Below are 20,636 nucleotides of genomic sequence, written 5' to 3' on the forward strand. Positions count from 1 at the left end.
AAAATAAACAAGCATGAAGACTTTGCTGTTTTATTAACATAACCTTGTAGAGATGCATATCAAGAGAAAAAGTATATCTTGAGCAATAAGTATTTTGGGCCATAATGTTGTAAATAAGACATAATGGAATTATCTGGTTTCCTTGAACAATGTCTACTAATCTTTTCTTCTGGGACAGAAATGTGCTATGTTTTTTTATGTGAGTCACCTTTGTTTTGTTGCCTTCTTGTCTCAACTTCTTTCTGCACCCTGGCATAAATTTCTTCATATATTGCATTATTAATTCATAGAAATCCCAGTGCAAGATGTGATAATGGGCATAAAATTAATTCTCATTCTCTCCCTCTCCCTCTCTCTCTCTCTTTCTCTCTCTCTCTATATATGGGTTTCTTCCCGAATATACCAAGACTTTCATACCTGTACCCATATATATATATATATCAATCACATGTTTTTGCTGAATATAAAATTAAGGGAGACTAGGATAGATCTATTTCGGTCTTGTTCTGGCCTCATCAGCTACCCTCTTACAGGGATTTAAATATGACAGAAAAAACATACATACATATATATACATACATACATACATACATACATACATACATACATACATACGTGCTATCTGCCAAACAAATTCTGCTCCATTCAGAATAGCAAAGTTGTAAATTATTACTGATGGAGAACTGGTTTGTGCTATCATATCCTTCTTGTGTGGAATCATTTACACTAATCTGGTTGGTTGCTGCTGAGAACAAGATACTCAACTAGACAGAACTTTAGACTGATGGAAAGGGGCCACTTATTCTTATATTCTAGCTGCGCAGTTCGATGAAAAACGGACAGTTCTAGTGCAACTGTGTTTTAAGTTCAGAAGAACTAAAAGGAGCTAAGTATAATTTGCAGCCATTTCTATTTCTTCAGTGCATAGCTGATATATCTCCCATGGTTTCTTCTGTGCTTTTACCATTTTTAATCTACATGAAATTTTAAAGTCTTAACCCAGGGGATGGCATCAATGAGAAATAAAGAAACGATCCATTTGTAGACTTAAAAAATGATAAAAATCATCACGGAGGAAGAGAAAAATTAAGATTTTGAGGTTAGAATTCATACAGATGCAGATGGCAGGAGAGAGTTAGAATAGGAAGAGTTCTAATTACGCAAGATGAAGCCAACTTTTTCCTACTTGGATCCAAGAAAGCAGGAAGCAGACAATGAGCAAACTTCAGATTCCGCAGGGCAGAAAGCCCAGTTTTGAGCAAAGCCTCCAGACCCAACTCCTGTAATAATTATTGCCGGAAAGGAAGTTCTTTGCCATACTGTACTTGTTAGAAAGTTTTTCCTCTCTTTTTTTAGGTGAGTGAAAACTTGTTCAGTGCATTAATACCCTTTTGAATAAATGAAGAGTAGAATGAGGATGAAAATTGGATTATTTTTTTCTTCCTGTGCATACCCAGCGACCCATTTATCCATCTGTCAGAACGAAAACTTTCTTCAAATGCATTTTGCATTTGTTTGGAAGCAGGAATTTACAAGGTTGGCTTTTTGTGGATTGGGACAGAAAGGATAAAAAGGAATGGACAGGAGGAAGAATCAAAGACTCTGTTGGCATTTGCTACATTTTAGATGAACTTATGATCATGAGTTGCCTGACATCTGATTTTCTTGGTTTGCATGATTAACCACATGCTAGATTACAATACCTTTGGCTCTTTGTGATTCAGAGTATGATGCAAATACTGTTATAGGAAAAAGGGAAAGGGAACAGCGTAGTGAGTGTTTTTGCCCTGTTTGAATGTAGAAACACACACGTGCATTTACACAGTTATTTCTTCTAAATTCAAGTGGAGTGAAAATTTGTTTTCCTGATATTTTAAATAACATCCAGGAAGCCAAATTCTTGCCACGTGTGCTATAAAAAGATATGTAGGGAATACATCATCTTATAAATACCACACCATTTTTGTAGTTCTAATTCTACAAATAGCTGCTCTTTGTAATGTACGCTAGCATCTTTGTACATTTTGGCCAATTTTTCATTAGAGGGGAGAGATTTACTTTATTTATTTATTATTTATTAATTATACTTATAGGAGATGCTGAACTTGCATAATCCCAGATAGTTCTCCATCTCATGAAACCTCTTACTCCCATATCATATGATATATTGTTGTTACAACTAAATCTGGGAACCTCTAAATCTGAGATAAACCCCAGTTTTCAGAAATGTACACATAGAAGAAAATGCTCTCTAGTTAGTCTTAAACTGACAGTTAACACAAAATAGAAAAAGGTGTTTCACAAGTTAAAATTAGTAGAGTAGGGGAACTGAATAGTATTAAATCACCTCTTTGGTAGGGAAGGTTTGCCTATTTGCCGATGACTCTAAGGTGTGCAATAGGGTTGATATTCCTGGAGGCATCTGTAATATGGTAAATGATTTAGCTTTACTAGATAAATGGTCAAAGCAATGGAAACTGCAGTTTAATGTTTCCAAATGTAAAATAATGCACTTGGGGAAAAGGAATCCTCAATATGAGTATTGTATAGGCAGTTCTGTGCTAGCAAAAACTTCAGAAGAGAAGGATTTAGGGGTAGTGATTTCTGACAGTCTCAAAATGGGTGAGCAGTGTGGTCAGGCGGTAGGAAAAGCAAGTAGGATCCTTGGCTGCATAGCTAGAGGTATAATAAGCAGGAAGAGGGAGATTGTGATCCCGCTATGTAGAGCGCTGGTGAGACCACATTTGGAATACTGTGTTCAGTTCTGGAGACCTCACCTTCAAAAAGATATTGATAAAATTGAAAGGGTCCAAACACAGGCTACAACAATGGTGGAAGGTCTTAAGCATAAAACGTATCAGGAAAGACTTAATGAACTCAATCTGTATAGTCTGGAGGACAGAAGGGAAAGGGGGGGACATGAGTGAAACATTTAAATATGTCAGAGGGTTAAATAAGGTTCAGGGGGGAAGTGTTTTTAATAGGAAAGTGAACACAAGAGCAAGGGGACACAATCTGAAGTTAGTTGGGGGAAAGATCAAAAGCAACATGAGAAAATATTATTTTACTGAAATAGTAGTAGATCCTTTATTACTTAGATTTGTATGCCGCCTCTCTCCGAAGACTCGGGGTTGAACAAACTTCCAGCAGAAGTGGTTGGTAAATCCACAGTAACTGAATTTCAACATGCCTGGGATAAACATATATCCATCCTAAGATAAAATACAAAAAATAGTATAAGGGCAGACTAGATGGATCATGAGGTCTTTTTCTGCCGTCAGTCTTCTATGTTTCTATGTTTCTTCTTTCTCCCTCATTTTTTTTGTCTCTCTCTTGGTACTGCTCTCGCTTCATTCTGCCTCCCTTCTCATCCTTTATAAATTATATCTGATATTCACATCAGTTGCCTCAAGTATTTCTGTGTCACCCTTTACAGATCACTGCCCGGATTTTAGAGGCCCATCAGAATGTCGCTCAGATGAGCCTCATCGAAGCCAAAATGAGGTTTATTCAAGCTTGGCAGTCCTTACCAGAATTCGGCATTACACACTTCATTGCAAGGTCTGTGGCTCCATAAATGTCAAGCCAAAATTCCATGTGTCAATGTTTGTGCTATCATTTTTTTTGTGAGCAGTTACTAAAGGCTGAGATTCCTTAGGTCATGACAGCTAACCCAAACATTGAATTGGGTGCATTGGGTTGACTCAGCCTTCCATCCTTCCGAGGTGGGTAAAATGAGGACCCGGATTGTGGGGGCAATAGCCTAGCTCTGTTAAAAAAAGTGCTATTGTTAACATGTAAGCCACCCTGAGTCTAAGGAGAAGGGCGGCAAAAAAATCAAATAAATAAATAAATAGGTATAATTTTTGAATGTCAAATAAAAGGGTGCTTTACTGCTCCATTTGAATAAACGGGGAAACATTTTATCTTCTTAAAAAAACTAAAAATAACTTTTAAATGGTTTATTACAAGAATATCTAAAATCAAAGGCAATATAGTACATGATCTGAGTAATCTTACAGGGAATCGGTTTTCAAATACAAACATGGTTTTCTGAGACCGCTCACGTGTTATATCTTGGCTTGACAGAAAATATTTTAGAAAATGAAAATCTTGGTTTGACATACTATAAAGAAGTGGTTCTTAACCTGGAGGTCGGGACTGCTTTGGGGGGTAGAACAAATGTTTCACAGGGGTTGCCTAAGACCATGGGAAAAGACAAATTTCCCATGGTGTTAGGCACTTAAACTTCTATTCTGACGCTTTTGAACATATTTTTACAATTAGACCAATCAGGTGTTTACAGTGGCGGTGTCCCTCTGACCTTCCTGCCAATCAGCTTAAAGCTCTGTTGGGATAATTGGCGCTAGACTTATGGTTGGGGGTCACCACAACATGAGGAACTGTATTAAGGGGTCGCGGCATTAGAGAGGTTGAGAAACACTGCTATAAAGCAAGGCTTCCTTAATATCTCTGTATGAGGCTGACTCATAAGTCATGTTACCATTAATACAGAAGCAAGATAGCACTAGTTGTGTAGAAGCCGAATAAGCTTGCTTAAGGTTTACTCCTATTAGTCACTCAAGCCATGCACACACAAGGAAACAATGTCTTAGAAGCTCAGTTATTCTTGAATGCCTTATCATCTGGGGACTTGCTAAAGATGTTCCTTGTAACATGCAAAAATGCAGGTTCCAAGGTGGTAAGAAGGAAGAACTTATTGGAATCGCCTACAACCGGCTGATACGGATGGATGCCAGCACCAGTGATGCCATCAAGACATGGCGGTTCAGCAACATGAAACAGTGGAATGTGAATTGGGAAATCAAAATGGTAAGTTTTAGTTCAGGTTGTTTAAGGTATGAGATAGTATTTCTGCCTTTGGGCTTTGGTGGTATCTTTACTTTTATTTCTTGGGTATTTATTTATTTATCCGTAGACTCGGGGCGGCTCACAGCAACAGTAAAAAACAATGTAAAATACAAATCTAATATTTAAAAAACTAAAAACCCATAATTTAAAAAACATTGTATTGTTCCTTCCTTCCTTCCTTTCTTTTTCTTTCTTTCTTTCTTTCTTCCTCCCTCCCTCCCTCCCTCCCTCCTTTTTTTCTTTTTTTCTGGGAAAAAAAGGCAGAACAACCTCTTATCTATTAGTAGCCTCTCTTAATTGTGAAGCTGACTGTGGGCCTTTGTTTTTTTATGAAGAAAGAAATGGGAAGAAGAGCATAACATCCTGATCTTTCTCAACTCACAAAAAACAGGGTTGTTCTAAGTAAAGAAAGACCTTAGATAACATTTTGGAAATCCAGAAGTTGGTAGATAAAAGAATTCATGTGACCCATTGAAACAGCACTTACTAACTGATTATCTGACTGACCCGTTTAATTTGTTTGTGTCTTGTTGAAGGATGTGGTGTTCTCTTGATAAGAAAGCTGAATAATGAAATAGAAAGCTGCTAAAAATCCTTCTAGCTTAGTAATCATAAGAAAAGATATAGTCATGCTACTTGCCTCTCAGAGAAATCAGTCTGATCCTATAATTTACAGTAACCTTTGGAGTCCAGGCAGCTACGTTCAGTGATAATAGGGGTGTCGAACTCGATTTCATTGGGGGCCAAATCAGGATTGTCAGATGCAAGGGCCGAAGAGGGTGTGGCCAGGGTGGGAGTGGTGTGCTCAACATCATTTGTGTCGGGAGCGCCTGTGGTAGCCCAAGCGCTCTGCTAGATAAAACGGGCTCCCAAGCTCCCTTTTTGTCTGCGACGACCTCCTGCAACCCTCTGCCAGCAAAAATGGAGCTTGGGAGGGCCGCATGCAGCTCTCCCGAGCTGCTTTTTCACTGGCAGAGGCACTGCTGGCCAATCCTTCGCTGTTTCCAGGGAAGTCCTGCAGACCAGATATAAACACCCCATGGACCGTATCCAGCCCCTTGGCTTGGGTGTGACACCCCTGTGCTATAACATAACAGTATTTAACATTTCAAGTGTTGAACACACATATCTTACTAATCTAACATTACACAGGCCTACAAAAATATATTTTTTGTAATAATTGCAGTTGACCTTTTCTGAATCATTTTTTTTTTGTTCTGATTTCAAAAATGTATATAGTTTTTCTGTAGCAGGTATAGTTTCCATGGAGCAGCATCATTATTATAGTTCTTGTGAGCTGCCCCGATTCTTCGGAGAAGGCGGCATACCAATCTAATAAATAAATAAATAAGTATTGGAAATATACTGGCAACATTACGAAAACAGTAATCTACATATCAGAAATGACGTAATAAGAAAAATGCTTCTATGTCAGACACTTTATCTAATAGACTAAAACTAAGTATATTTTTGGAATCAGCAAATCAGACATATTACTTTTGCTGATGAATTTTTGTGTTGACTAGTGTCTTGTAAAACAGGAGCCTCAAAGAACTGGCTCTGGCGAAAATAGTAAGGTCCCTTTTTTGGCTTTGCATCTCAATCTCCTGTGGATACGAACCTTCTCATGCAGCGTCACCCTCATCCCACCATTTGCCATTCAAACATGGTAGGCTTTGTTAGCACCAACTTTCATTCATCATTCAGTGCCATGATCTGATCGATATACAATGGTCATGAATTAATGTTAACTTTAATTTCGTAGTTCAAATATCTTGGCAAATGTTGATGGTTGCACACACCACAACTCCTCTGTTTCTTCAGGTTGGGCAAGGACAGAAGATGCTCTGAGTTATATATTTATCACAGTATATTTATTCTTATCTTTGTGGGAGTTTAGTGAAATTATTGAAGCTTTAGAAATCATTTTCTGGATTTCTTGTACTTCTAGGTGACTGTAGAATTTGCAGATGACGTCCGGGTATCTTTCATCTGCACCGAAGTGGATTGCAAAGTGGTGCATGAGTTCATTGGTGGCTACATTTTCCTGTCAACCCGTGCGAAAGATCAGAACGAAAGCTTAGACGAAGAAATGTTCTACAAGCTGACCAGCGGCTGGGTGTGAATTGGATGAGACTGCTTGTTCTACTGACATAAACTAAATGGTGATATTAATATTTAACTCATTCTTGGAAATATGCTGCTTAATCAAATTAAGCTTGAAGTGTATCTTTTTTTATATAATATGGAAACTTGCATTAGCAGATAAATGTTTACCTGCGCTAAATAGCGCTTCCGTTAATCTGCTACGCAAAACCAAAACACAGCTCATGCCATGCCTAAGTTTGTGCCTCTTTCCCCTCTCTCAGCAAAATGAGGGGATGGTCAGGTTAATTTCTGACACATGTAAGCTAACCAAATCATTTTTAAAACAAAATTAAAACTCTAAAGCCATTTAACTATTTAGATACCCAGGGCCTAATCTATATGAAGTGTATTTATCATGTTTAATGCATGTTTTATGAGGTTTTATACATATTGTAATTATGTGTTCTTCCTTCCTATGTTTAAGGTAGAATTTTTGGAGTGCAATCCAGGAAGGTTCTTTCTTTCTTTCTTTCTTTCTTTCTTTCTTTCTTTCTTTCTTTCTTTCTTTCTTTCTTTCTTTCTTTCTTCCTTCCTTCCTTCCTTCCTTTCTTTCTTACTTACTTTCCTTCTCTCTCTCTTTCTCTCTCCTTCCTTCTTTCTTTCCTTCCTTCCTTCCTCTTTTCTCTCTCTTTCTCTCCCTCCTTCCCTTCCCCCCTCCCCCCCCAAATATTTTAGTGAGGTTTGTGCCTGGGCTCTCCTGTGCATCATGGTGCTTGGTGGACTGTGTCCTTTATCCCATATGTTTTTAAACATTGTATTAGCCTTTCTTATATTGCTGCTCCTCAGATATTCTGTACCATAATTCCCAGAATTCCAGGTGTTCTGATTTGGATATTGGGAGTTGATGTCTAGGACATTTAGAAGCACCAACTTGAGTTCTTAAGACATAATCAGGTCTGTTACAGGAGCCTGAAGGTTGTTGTTGTTTTTTTGGTAAAACTAGCCTGAGTGGCCTTGACAAATATTGACAAATTTGGTTCCAAATGTATCGGTTCTCCCCTTTGATAATCATTTCTGTGCTTTCCTGTCCTCTGTATTTTTTAACACTATATTGTATTACAAACACTTTTAGTATTCACCAGCATAGCCACTCTTTATCTAAGATGATATGCAAAATCTTTTCATAACAATATGAAGTAAAGGTCTATGAAGTATAAGATTTTTTTGTTTTGTTTTATGTAACTAATGTAAAAAGAAAAACACAAATTTTATAAATGTGTACAGGTTTTTCTTTTAAAGCTAGTGTCACAAGCCAAAATAGGAGGAATCGCAATAGTATCAAATATATTAGCCTTACAGTATATTTTTAATGTAAGTTAAGTTTCTGATTTTGTTACAGCTATGCCACAAAGCCCTTAATAACAATTTACTTTGTTGCCTGAGTCTGGGGAGGGGGGTGTCTCACTTTAAGATTAACTTTACCCCCCAGGGATCCCCCAACCAACACCAAGGGATAAAATCAGTGTTGTCTTCAGTAGTCCAAGACATATGTACAAATGCATTGTATTTTAAATAAAGGTTGGATCTTTTATTTAACATTTAGGCTTTGTTTCAGTTTTTTTTCTCATAGCGAGTGAAAATTCCCCCACACATTGTTCATATGAATTCAGCTGATGTATTGCAGCATGTTTAATGTAGAATTGAATGTGACATTATAAAGATATTAACTGATGCTTGACGCAGCATTCCTACACTTAAAGCAGGAATTTGAGGGTAGAGTTGAAGGATTGCATGTTCACTATAAAAAGATCTAGAAGCCTCCGGAATTTCATAAGTAGTAGGAGGATTAGATTGTGAGACACATGCACATATTTAGATAGGTAAACTGGGAGCAGAGAGACCTTAATTTTGCTCCACTGGGGAACAATTTCACCAGGCAATGCTAATCAGGATTACAATTTGTTCATTATGAATACTCAGTAGCAGTCTGGATTCAGGAAAGAAATGTTTACCATTTGTGAGGAAGTCCATTCTGTAATATATTTAAATTTAAATACTTTCTATCATCAGTTTCTAAAAGGAAAGCCACATAGACCTTGACAAAATGCAAACTTGTTCTCCTTTCCATTCACCCCAAACCAAATTCAAATGGATTCAAGACCCTTCTCTTCCTTGGATATGATCCTGAAGAATGAAAAGCACATTCTGGAAACCGCAATCACTTTCCAGCAGATCAATCAGGTTTTGCATTCCAAACAACATCCAGGAAAAAACAACTAGTAAATATACAAAGAGACAAACTTTCTTTCATTCATTTCACAAAAAAATAGCTTCTGCTGCATTTCCTCTGATTAACGTCATAATCTTTTGGCCATAATAAGATTTCCTAGATTTAGCAAGTCATAAAAGTTCCAAAATCAATGGTAATTATATTTGGGAGATAAGTTGACCTGTTCTGCAAACCAGACTATAAATGTTTAGGGCTAAACATTGTCTCCGCAGCCTTGATTTGCAAGAGTAATGAAATCAAAGAGTTATGTTATAGAGATCAATTCTGCTGGAAGGATAATTACTTAATGATGTTTTTTTTCCTGTGTGACATGGTATGTAGATTGCCAAACAAACAAGCTCTGTCTCTTATTAAGTATAGTGTAACAATAACAATAAAAATTATATGAAACTTTATCTTAGTTTTTTTGTTTTTGGTATCATCCTCCATTATATTCTTGCAAAAGTTCTGTCAAGAGATTTCAGCCTAATTGGTTCTTTTTGAAACCATTAAACGCCAGAATTTATGGGGAAGGGGTTGAAAAGAGTAAGGCATATCTCCTTCACACAGAACTGTGTGAGTAATGGGACTGCTGATTGTGAATGACAAAACACAAAAAAATGAAGTTCACCATCAGTGCATAAATATGATTAAAAGAATTCTAAAACAGTGTTTTTCAGTCTCGGCAACTTTTAAGTTGTATGCTCTTCAAGTCCCAGAATTGGAATTGGCAGTGGAGAACATTGTTAATGTTTAATTTGCTCAGTTTGAGAAGCACTATTCTAAGAAGATGTGACAAGATAACCAGTAAGAGGGGCATCGACATGAGAAACAAAGATTGCATTCAGATGTTGTAGAATTTGCTATGCGAAAGCACGGTGTTTCAGGTAAAATTTCATGAGTTTCAAAGTTTCATCCATCCATTCTTCTTTTGAATTGCATGAAAATGGTACCCACCTCCAACAATTGTTTTCATGGAAATTCCTATACAGTGGTACCTCATCTTACGAACGCCTCTTCTAACGAACTTTTCAAGATACGAACCCGGTGTTTAAGATTTTTTTGCCTCTTCTTCCGAACTATTTTCACCTTACGAACCCAAGCAGCTGCTGCTGGGATGAAGGGGTTTCTTTTTCCCCCTTTTTTGAAGAAAGAAAAGGGAGGGGCAGCTTGGAGGAGTAAAGATTTTGCATGCTTGCAAAGGCACTGAAACGGTGTCTTTTGAAGAAAGAAAAGGGAGGGGCAGCTTGGAGGAGTAAAGATTTTGCATGCTTGCAAAGGGCACTGAAACGGTGTCTTTTGAAGAAAGAAAAGGGAGGGGCAGCTTGGAGGAGTAAAGATTTTGCATGCTTGCAAAGGCACTGAAACGGTGTCTTTTGAAGAAAGAAAAGGGAGGGGCAGCTTGGAGGAGTAAAGATTGTGCATGCTTGCAAAGGCACTGAAACTGTGTCTTTTGAAGAAAGAAAAGGGAGGGGCGCCCCCCTTACGTTTCTTCCTTCCCACTCACCCTTTAGCACTGCCCTGCCCACCCCAGTTTAGCGGGGGGGGGATTTGCGACATGTGACGACAACGTGACATTGTGAGTTTGATACCCATGCTGTATATGAAAGGAAAGCTAAATCCATTCATCCAAACCTATAAAGTACTTGCTTTGACATCAAGGGCACCAATTATGCTTTCTTGCTTTCCGTGCGGCATGACATCTGCTTCCTTTAAAAGCTGAAATCCAGTTAGTAATAAATCATGATTAAGCCGACATGAATATAGCCAGTATTTATCTGAATTCCAGTCACAGAAGGACATAAGCAGGAGGATGTGGAGTTGTATTCACATCCTGCCTGTTAGCTTCCAGAAACATCGCGTTGACCACTGTGGGAAACAGGATGTGCAACCAAATAGGTTAAACAATCTGATTAAACAAAAACTTTCCTTCTGTTCTTCTAATTCCCCAAAATTAGCACCAAAGTTAAGATTGTCCAACAGCTTTCTAAATATTGTGTCGCTTGTTATCTAGCGGTGGACTGTTTTGGTTAATATTAAGGGATAGGAGGAGCTGTGGAGCACACCTTGAATGTTTGGCAGAATAAACAAATCTTAGTTTTCTAAAAGCAAATATATGCGTGTTTGGAGTAGGAGATGAGGTAATCCTTTTCATGCATTCTTTACTATCCGCTGGAACCAAGATTATTATTTCTTAAAAAACGCTGTCCTCCTTCCCATGGCCTTTGGCTGACCTGTTTTCCTCCTTGTATCTAATTCCCAACATTTAATTCAGCTGTTTCAGCCGCCGTCCTTTCTGTGTTGTGCTGGTACATTGCCTTGATCTTGATGCAGGCCATCAACTCAGCAGTATCCAGTGAAATGGCTAGTTGAGTAATTAAGTGATGCTGCGGATCGAAGCAGGATAGTCCCTTAACCGTGATCAGTAACGTATCTCAAGACCTAAAATGGTCACCTAACATCAAAAACATCATCAAAAAAGCACAACAAAGAATGTTCTTTCTACGCCAACTCAAAACGCTCAAACTGCCCAAGGAGCTGCAGATACAGGAATCATTGAGTCTGTCATCTGCACCTCTATGACTGTCTGGTTGGGTTCTGCAACCCAACAAGACCGACACAGACTTCAGAGGATAATCAGAACTGCAGAAAAAACAATTGCTGACAACCTGCCTTCCATACAAGCAGAATATCCTTCTATATACTGCAGGAGTCAAAAAGAGGGCGGTGAAAATATTTACTGACTCCTCACATCCTGAACATAAACTGTTTCAACTCCTCAAAATGTCGCTACAGAGCACTGCACACCAAGACAACTAGACACAAGAACAGGTTTTCCCCTAACACCATCACTCTGCTAAACAATTCCCTCAACACTGTCAAAATATTTACTAAGTCTGCACTTCTATTTTACTAGTTTTTTCTCATCGTTCCTATCATCCTTTTCCTCCCACATAGGACTGTAACTTGTTGCTTGTATCCTAAGATTTTTTTATTAATATTGATTGTTTCTTCATTGCTTATTTGACCCCTATGACAATCATTAAGTGTTGTACCACATGACTCTTGACAAATGTATCTTTTTCTTTTATGTACGCTGAGAGCATATGCACCAAGACAAATTCCTTGTGTGTTCAATCACACTTGGCCAATAAAGAATTCTATTCTGTTCTGTTCTGTTCCTATTCTATTCTATTCTATTCTGTTTAAGAAACTGCAGGCAGAGATTGAAGAGACAACAATTGTGACAGGACTGAATACACACAGAGCCAGATGTTAAGGACATATAGATTCACATAAGACACCAGGCCCAAATGTGGTTGACTACTTTTCTGGCTCAGTATACATGCAAACCAGGTGGCCACTACCACTGCGCTGCGCACACAGCTTTAAGACTCTGCCGTTTGCGTGCGTCCCGGCGAGATTTTGCTTCTGCGCATGTGCAGGAACCAAAATCTTGTGAGGGGACGCATGCGAGAGATTTCAGTGATTTTTTGGCTTCCGCGCATGCACCAGAGCAAAATCTCACTGGGACGTGCGAAAGAGACCCGAAACTGCAGGCAGGTCCATTTTTACTATTGGTGTGGCATCTCATACCAAGAGGTAGGGACACCGATACTTATGCAAACCCAAGAAAATTTCATTATAGCAATAGCATTTAGACTTAGAGCCCTCTCTAAGCGGTTTACAGAACCAGCCTATGGCCCCCAACAATCTGGGTCCTCATTTTACCCACCTCGGAAGGATGGAAGGCTGAGCCAACCTTGAGACGGTGGTGAGATTTGAACTGCTGAACTGCAGCTAGCAGTTACCTGAAGTAGCCTGCAGTGCTGCACTCTAACCATTGTGCCACCCCGGCTCTTATTATTTTGCTTATTATTCTCATACTAAACCATAGTTCAGAGAAACAATGACAGAATTGGATGTCTCTGTTCTGATTATCAGGTGAAAAGTTCTTGGGGGCTGATTTTGCCCCATAAAATGAACGTTAATTAGCCAAATTTATTTAGCTTAGTATTACCCAGCTCATGGAGTTAATTTGTGGTTCCTACTGGCTAATTTGTGGTTCCTACTGGTTTGGACCAGATCTCCCGAACCGTTAGCGACCTGCTGCTGACGTAACTTTGGCATCATGGACCTTGATGTTGGTCCACATGTGCTGCTTCTCCTCGTTCTCTGCTTTGAAAAAAAGCCCACCTGCCCACAGAAGCAAAGAAGACAAAAATTAGACAATTTTTGCCCTCTTAGCTTCTGCGCATGCACAGATGCAAAGAAAAAGGGCAAAAATTGCCAAAATCTTGCCAGCACAAGCATCCTTGTGTGTGATATCACTTCAGGCACATGCGCAGAAGCAAAAAAGGGGGGAAATTGCCAAAATCTCACCCATGCTAGTGTCCTTGTGCAAGGTATCACTTCGGGCACATGCAGAGAAGCAAAATCACGCACAGGAGCGCACGCAGACATATAAGGCACCCTCATGCCTGCGCCAGCCTCAGGATTCCATAATGGTAGGGAAAAGTAAGTGCAGCCCTTCACTGCCATTGCCATTTCATCAGGAAAATAGAGTCGCATAAGGTGTAGGGCAGTATTTTTCAAACAGGGTTCCGTGGAGCCCAAGGGTTCCGCAAGGGCTAGCCAGGGATTCCGCAACTGCAGTAGCTGCCAAGCATGAGGAGGAGTGGCAACGGCGGCGGCATTGGCGCCGACAACAGAAGCAGTGCCCCTCTCTAGCCCCTCGCTTTAACACCAGGGCCAAAGCACGGGCTGCAGCAGCAGGAAGAGGAAGAGGAAGAAGAGGAGGAGGCGGGAGCGCTTTCCTCTCCAGCACCTCCGATGTATTTTTCAACCAGGCTTTTCCACCAGAAATCTGACGACACCAAAGGGTTCCCCTGAAGAAAAAAGATTGAAAAACACTGGTGTATGGTAATCTGATCAATGAACATTGGAGTTGCAATGGGGTGGGTCTACTGATGCTCCAGGCACGAGGCCTTTGGTCTAAGAACAACTTGGAGAATGCTCTTCCACGGCTACTGCAGCCTTTAAAAGCCTGTCTCATTCTCATGCAATTTTCAGAGGTTCTGGGGGCTGCAGGGGTGCACAGGCCCATAGTTCCCTCTAAGCTGAGCAGTGAGCAATCGCTCACTTAAAAATAATCATCAACTCAGAGTTTTCCAAACCTGCCCAGAAGCCGAGAGGGAAAGAGTGAGAGGGAAGGAGAGAGAGAGGAAGAGAGAGAAACAGATAGAAAAAAGACAGGAAGGAAAAGAGAAAGAAAAAGAATGGGAGTAAGGAAGAGAGAAAGAAAATCAAAATCTAGTTTGAAACTAGCTCAACTATTTAAGTGGCATTTTGATATTGATAGAGTTGCCCTAATATGAGCTCACTGTTATAGACACACAGTACAGTATTTTATTTTGAAATTCTCTGAGGCAAAACAGGGTGGGTTTTTTATTTGTTTGTTTGTTTGTTTGTTTGTTTGTTTGTTTGTTTGTTTATTATTTCTGTGCCGCCCAGTCCCGAAGGGACTGCCGCTCAGACACTACTTTTCCGCCCACCCCCCCAAAAAATTAGAGGGAACACTGCACAGGCCTCTCGCGCATCTTCAAAAGATTGCATGACAGCACATCCCATTCTTGTGCAATCTCTGAAAATCGTCTGAGAACAGAGCATGCTTTTAAAAATAATTGCCGGGTGTAGGTGAATGATGGCATGTCCCCCAAAATATCATGCTGTGTCACCTTTGACACATGTGTCATAGTTTCACCATCACTGAACTAGGGAAAAAACCAATTGGCTATCTGGATCAGGGATCTCCAACCTTGGCAACTTGAAGCCTTGGTGGACTTCAACTCCCAGAATTCCCCAGCCAGCTTTGTAGGCTGGGGGATTCTGGGAGTTGAAGTCTGCCAGGCATGAAGTTACTATGGTTGGAGATTGCTGATCTAGATGTTTGTTGGGGGCAAGAGGCTGACTCTGTACACCGCTTAGAGAGGGCTGAAAAGTACCGTGAAGCAGAATATAAGTCTAAGTGCTATTGCTATATAAAACAGTGGTGTATTTTTCTCTCATTGTGTGGAGATTTACCTCAGAATCTTAGAAGGACTGACGGTAACTCTTTACTGCCCTCTAGGGACTCCAAAAGAAAATGATCAGCTGAAAAAAGTAGGAAGACCAACTGTGAGAAGGTTCAGAGAAAATTCACCGCTTGGTCCCCCTTCCCTTTCCTCCGCTCCCTACCCCTAAAGCAAACTTTGAGCATTTGCACTCCAGTGGGGACTTTTCAGAAGCTCCAGCTGGGATGCAAAGTTGTAATAAGTAAGTCTTGCAAGAACTTGAAGTTTGAGGAAGCTTTGCAGTACATGTTGTGACAGCTTGGATAGCTTTAGGGCACCTTTTAGACTCCTTTGGGGATCAACTGACCGTTTAACAGGGGTCACCTAAGACCATGGAAAAAGACAAATTTCTCATGCTGTTTGAAACTAAGGCTTCTATTCTGGGGCCTTGGAACATATTTTTGCAATCCGACCAATCAGGCATTTACAGTGGGGGTGGCCCTCTGACCTCCCTGCCAGTCAGCTTAATCAGCTGTTGGGAGAACTGGTGCTAGACTTATGGTTGGGGGTCACCGCAACATGAAGGACTGTATTAAGGGGTCGCGGCATTAGAAAGGTTGAGAACCACTGCTTTAGGGTGATAACGAACACTCAGTCTCCTTTGAAGCAAGAGACTGTACTATTGTGGGAAGTTTGAAAATATCTGGATTTTGAAAGCATGCCACCAAATTTTAGCAAGCGGTTCTCTGCCTGGTTGCTGGGTGGGCGTGGCCATGATGGGCGGGGCCTAGTCAGCCTCCTGCACCACAATGCTTTTACCCTCCCTGGGTTTTGGAGGCTTTCTTCAAGCCTCTGGGAGGATGAAAATGGCCTCCCCAGGTTCCGGAGGCCTTCTGGAGGCTGGAAATGGCCCAGAAGTTGCTCACGCGCCCATCGGCGCAAGATTCAGCTCCTGCACATGGGCTGCAAACAAAATCTCATTTTGCCTATTTTTGGTTATTTCTTTGCTTCTGCGCATACCCAGAAACAAAAGATGCCAAGATTTGGTGAAATCTCATGTGCAAGAGCATCCTCTTGTGAGATTTTACTTGCTGCGCATGCACAGAAGCCAAATCTCACGGGGGCATGTGCATGCACATGTTGGGAGCACAGAGATTTGTGTGCATCTCCATTTTCACTACTGGAGCTCTGATCCCAGCCGTACTGGCTGGAACTCAGTTTTTAGGGTTTTTTAATTATATTAATTGGATTAGATGTACTACTATGTTTTTATATATGTTGCGAGCCGCCCCGAGCCCTCGGAGAGGGGCGGCATACAAATCCAATTAATAAATAAAATAATAAATAAACCCATTACTGGTTTTCACCCACCCTTCAGTATTAGATTAGATTAGATTAGATTTATTGGATTTATATGCCGCCCCTCTCCCCAAACTCGAGGTGGCTCACAACAATAATAAAAACAGTACATAGTAACAAATCCAATGCCCACCAATCTAATTACAATTTTAAATTAAAAAATTCATAAAACAATCCCAATATATATAAAAAAACAGGCACACAGTCAATCAATCAAACGGCAAAACAACATGGGCAAGGGGGAGATGTTTTAGTTCCCCCATGCTTGACGACAGAGGTGAGTTTTAAGGAGTTTACGAAAGGCAGGGAGGGTGGGGGCAATCCTAATCTCTGGGGGGAGCTGGTTCCAGAGGGTCGGAGCCCCCACAGAGAAGGCTCTTCCCCTGGGTCCCGCCAGACAACATTGTTTAGTTGACGGGACCCGAAGAAGGCCGACTCTGTGGGACCTAACTGGTCGCTGGGATTCGTGTGGCAGGAGGCATTATACAGTCAAAGTGAAAAAAGCTTGTTTACCTCTGCCAAAAAGACTCTTTTTGCATTCAGATATATTTTACTTATTATTCTTTTTCTTTCAACAGAAGAACAAAGTGTGCCTCTTAAGTTTAACTAAGAACAGAGACAAAGAAAGAAAAGTGCCTTAAAGGCAGAGGCTGTGATGCAGATGTGGGAAAAACTTTCCCAGAAATTTATCTAGCCTGGTGCCCACTGGGTATATCCTACTGTCTTGGACGACAGCAGGGGTGGGTGCCACTTACCTTCGCCACACATTCACATTGTGACATTTCACACACACGTCCCCTTGTGCAATTTCACTTCCATGCATGTTCAGAAGGTGGATTTAACCAGGAGGGCCTCTTTCCAAGCAGAGAATGAATAGAAGCCATCCAAACACAGGAAAATTCACCAAAAATTCAGAAAAGAAAGATGGCGGCACGCACAGACCAGCACCGACAGAACCAGAGCTGTGATGCCAATCTTTTTTAAAAAATAATTTTTATTGAGTTTTATACATTAAAAAAGAAACACAAACACAAACATCAACACAAATACGAATCCAACTATTTTCCAAGTAAGTTAGACCGGCACCGACAGAACCAGATTCATGATGCCAATCTTATATCACTAGCAGGCAGTGGTGGGCGGATAGCCGGAACGCCTAATTGGACTCGCCTCCGTGGCTCTGGAGGTCCCGTGAGTTCGAGCGGAATTATGCTTCTGCGCCCGTGCAGGTAGCAAAATCGTGCATGGAGACACAGGTACGGCCGTGTCCCGGTGAGGTTTTTTGCTTCCACGCATGCGTCTCCATGCGCGATTTTGCTACCTGCATGGGTGCAGAAGCATAATTAAGCTTAGGACCAGATTATCTTCGGGACCATCTTCTGCCTCATGTATCCCAGCAGCCAGTTAGGTTCCACAGAGTTGGCCTTCTGCAGGTTCCGTTGGGTAGACAATGTCATCTGATGGAACCTAAGGGAAGAGCCTTCTGTGTGCTGGCCCCGGCCCTCTGGAATGAACTCCCTCCGGAGATACATACCGCCCCCTCACTCCTTGTCTTTTGTAAAGCTCTGAAGACCCACCTCTGCCGGTGGGCATGGGAGCCACAAGTGGTGAGATTGTCTCCGGCCAATATTATGAATGATTAAATCTGATGAATGCGTATGTCTGTATATGGGATTTTAACACTTTTAGTAATCTATATCAGCCTTTTAAACTAAATTAGATTTATGTATTGTATTTATGATATTGTACGATGTTCTGAGTCGCTGTGAGAAGGATGGCATAGAAATCTAATAAATAAATAAGAGTCCTCGGAGAGGGGCGGCATACAAATCTAATAAATTATTGTTAATTATTAAATAAATAAATAATTCTGCTCAAACTCACGGTACCTCCAGAGCCGCGGAGGCGAGCCCAATTAGGCATTCCAGCTAGCAGCTCACCACTGCTAGCAGGTCACTAATGGTTCGGGAGATCTGGTCTGAACCAAGAGGATCCCATCCTTGGACCACAGGCAGCATAACCTCTGGCCAACCAGACCATTATTTGGTGAAGAAGGTTCAAAACCGCTCTCCCTTAATCCAGTTCTTAGCCATTTTTCTATTCTGAACAGGAGGTGAGACACCTCAAATTGAGTGCCTTGTTGAGAAAACGTGACTCAAGTTCAGATAATAAATGCTAATAGGAAGGCTCACCTGAATTTGGCATCTGATATGATTAACCTCTTCTCATGGAACGGCTTCTGTTTTTAAGGTGGTTGGCTTTTTTAAAAAAAAGATAAAAGCAAAAAGAGACCAAAACTGTTATTCTGAGCAACAGGATAATAAAGCCACGTGAAGATTTTCTGATCTAAAACTATAAAAAGTTCAAACAGCACGTATGAAAACCACATGAGCTCCAGCTGGTTTGTGTGTGTGTGTGTGTGTTTGTTTGTGCATGTGTGTGTTTGTGTGTGTGTGTGTGTATGTGTGTGTGTGATGATACATTGGACTATTATGGCAGAGTGACTCACTGATTCTGCACAAAATGAATGAGATGATGGGGAAATAGCTATTTTTGATGGGCCTGTTTTCTTATACCCATGATGCCTATGGCACATGGAGCCATATTTGAGGGCACATGAGGTGTTTCCCTATGTCAGCTCCAGCACATATGTTTGCAATGGCCAGCTGATTTTCAGCCTTCTGGAGGGTGGGGGAAGTCATTTTCACCTTCTCCAGGTTTCAGGAAAGCCTCCTGAAGCCTGGGGAAGACGAAAAATGGCACAATGGGCCTATCAAAAGTTCAAGAATGAACTTCCCGTAGGCCCATTGGGCCCATTTTTCTCCACCCTTAGGCTCTGGAAGCTTCAGTGAGGTTTGCGTGCATGCGCAGGGGGGAGAGCACAGGGGAAGTTGTGCATGGATTCATGGGGGGATGACATTGCATTATGGTTACAGCCCCCCGAGCAAAAAAAGGTTCACCGTCTGTTCTGCCAGCGTGTCTCAACCGCCCGTAATTACAGGGTAATTAGTCCAGGAAGACACACACCACACGATAAAAGGAAAACCCAAAAGTTTTTATAAACAGAAAAACAGAGACAGCTCCCTTTTTAAATGTCAAAGGGATTTTCTGGTACACACAAGGCACAGGTTAAATGCAATCCAATTGCTCACCCAATAACTGGGAAATTGAGTCCAATTCTAAAGTCCAGAGAGTCCACACACAATCTTGAACAGCACAAAAACCACGATCTTGATGAAACAATGAATCAGATAAACTGCCATGAAGCTGCACTTTTATCTGTAGCACTAATTACAGCAGCTCCACCCAACCACAGATGGCCTCATTTTCTCTTGTAATAATCCTTCAGTTGTTGTCTCCTATGCATCACTCTACGCATGCGTGGATGTGTCATTAATTCTTGTTCAGAATCCAGGGATGATACAGATGATTGATCTCCTCCTGGGCTGTCTGCCAAACTCCCGTCTTCCCTGTCACTCACGCTTCCTTGGTCAGAGGAGACTTTGTCGGCAGATTCCATTGGGAGCAAAACAGGCCTGCGGCATGTGGATGTTTCCCCCACATCCACCTGCATATTCCTTGGGGCAGGAGCTGGGCCAGAGCTAACCACAACAGAGAGGAAGAGTCCTGTTTTTCAGAAGGCAATTTATTACTAATTAAAAATGCTGTAACATTTTTTTTTTAAGTTGGCCATATCCACCCAGTCACATGACCCCTACCACCAAGCCACTCCCACTAAGCCCCACCCACAAAACCGGTGGCAAAAAAATAATTTAGATTTCATCACTGGTCCGCGGGATTTAAAATTATCACTTTAATGGTCCCTGAGATGCAAAAGATTGGGGACCCCTAGACTAAAACTATGACAGCCTCCATTTTTTTCTTTTTAACCACATCCGGAACTGTAAAACAATAAAATATGCCGCAATCAAAAAGAAATCATTCTTCTCTGTCCTGAGTAAAGGTGATATGGCAACATCCCTGCATTTGAAAAA

The 20,636-nt window shown here is 40.9% G+C and overlaps 1 protein-coding gene across 6 annotated transcripts in view; it reads left to right on the forward strand.

Moving 5' to 3' along the window:
• The window catches only part of FERMT2 (FERM domain containing kindlin 2), a 124,143-nt gene extending 115,587 nt beyond the window's left edge, over nt 1-8,556 (forward strand). For all 6 annotated transcript variants that reach the window (XM_070749324.1, XM_070749321.1, XM_070749325.1 and 3 more), the window contains 3 exons: nt 3,437-3,561; nt 4,692-4,833; nt 6,824-8,556. In XM_070749324.1, the coding sequence (XP_070605425.1) occupies nt 3,437-3,561; nt 4,692-4,833; nt 6,824-6,997 (441 nt within the window). In that variant the 3' untranslated portion in view covers nt 6,998-8,556. The remainder of the gene's footprint in view (nt 1-3,436; nt 3,562-4,691; nt 4,834-6,823) is intronic.
• The last annotated feature ends 12,080 nt before the right edge of the window (nt 8,557-20,636 follow it).

This window comes from Erythrolamprus reginae, chromosome 1 (genome assembly GCF_031021105.1).
Source record: "Erythrolamprus reginae isolate rEryReg1 chromosome 1, rEryReg1.hap1, whole genome shotgun sequence".
NCBI lineage: Eukaryota > Metazoa > Chordata > Lepidosauria > Squamata > Dipsadidae > Erythrolamprus > Erythrolamprus reginae.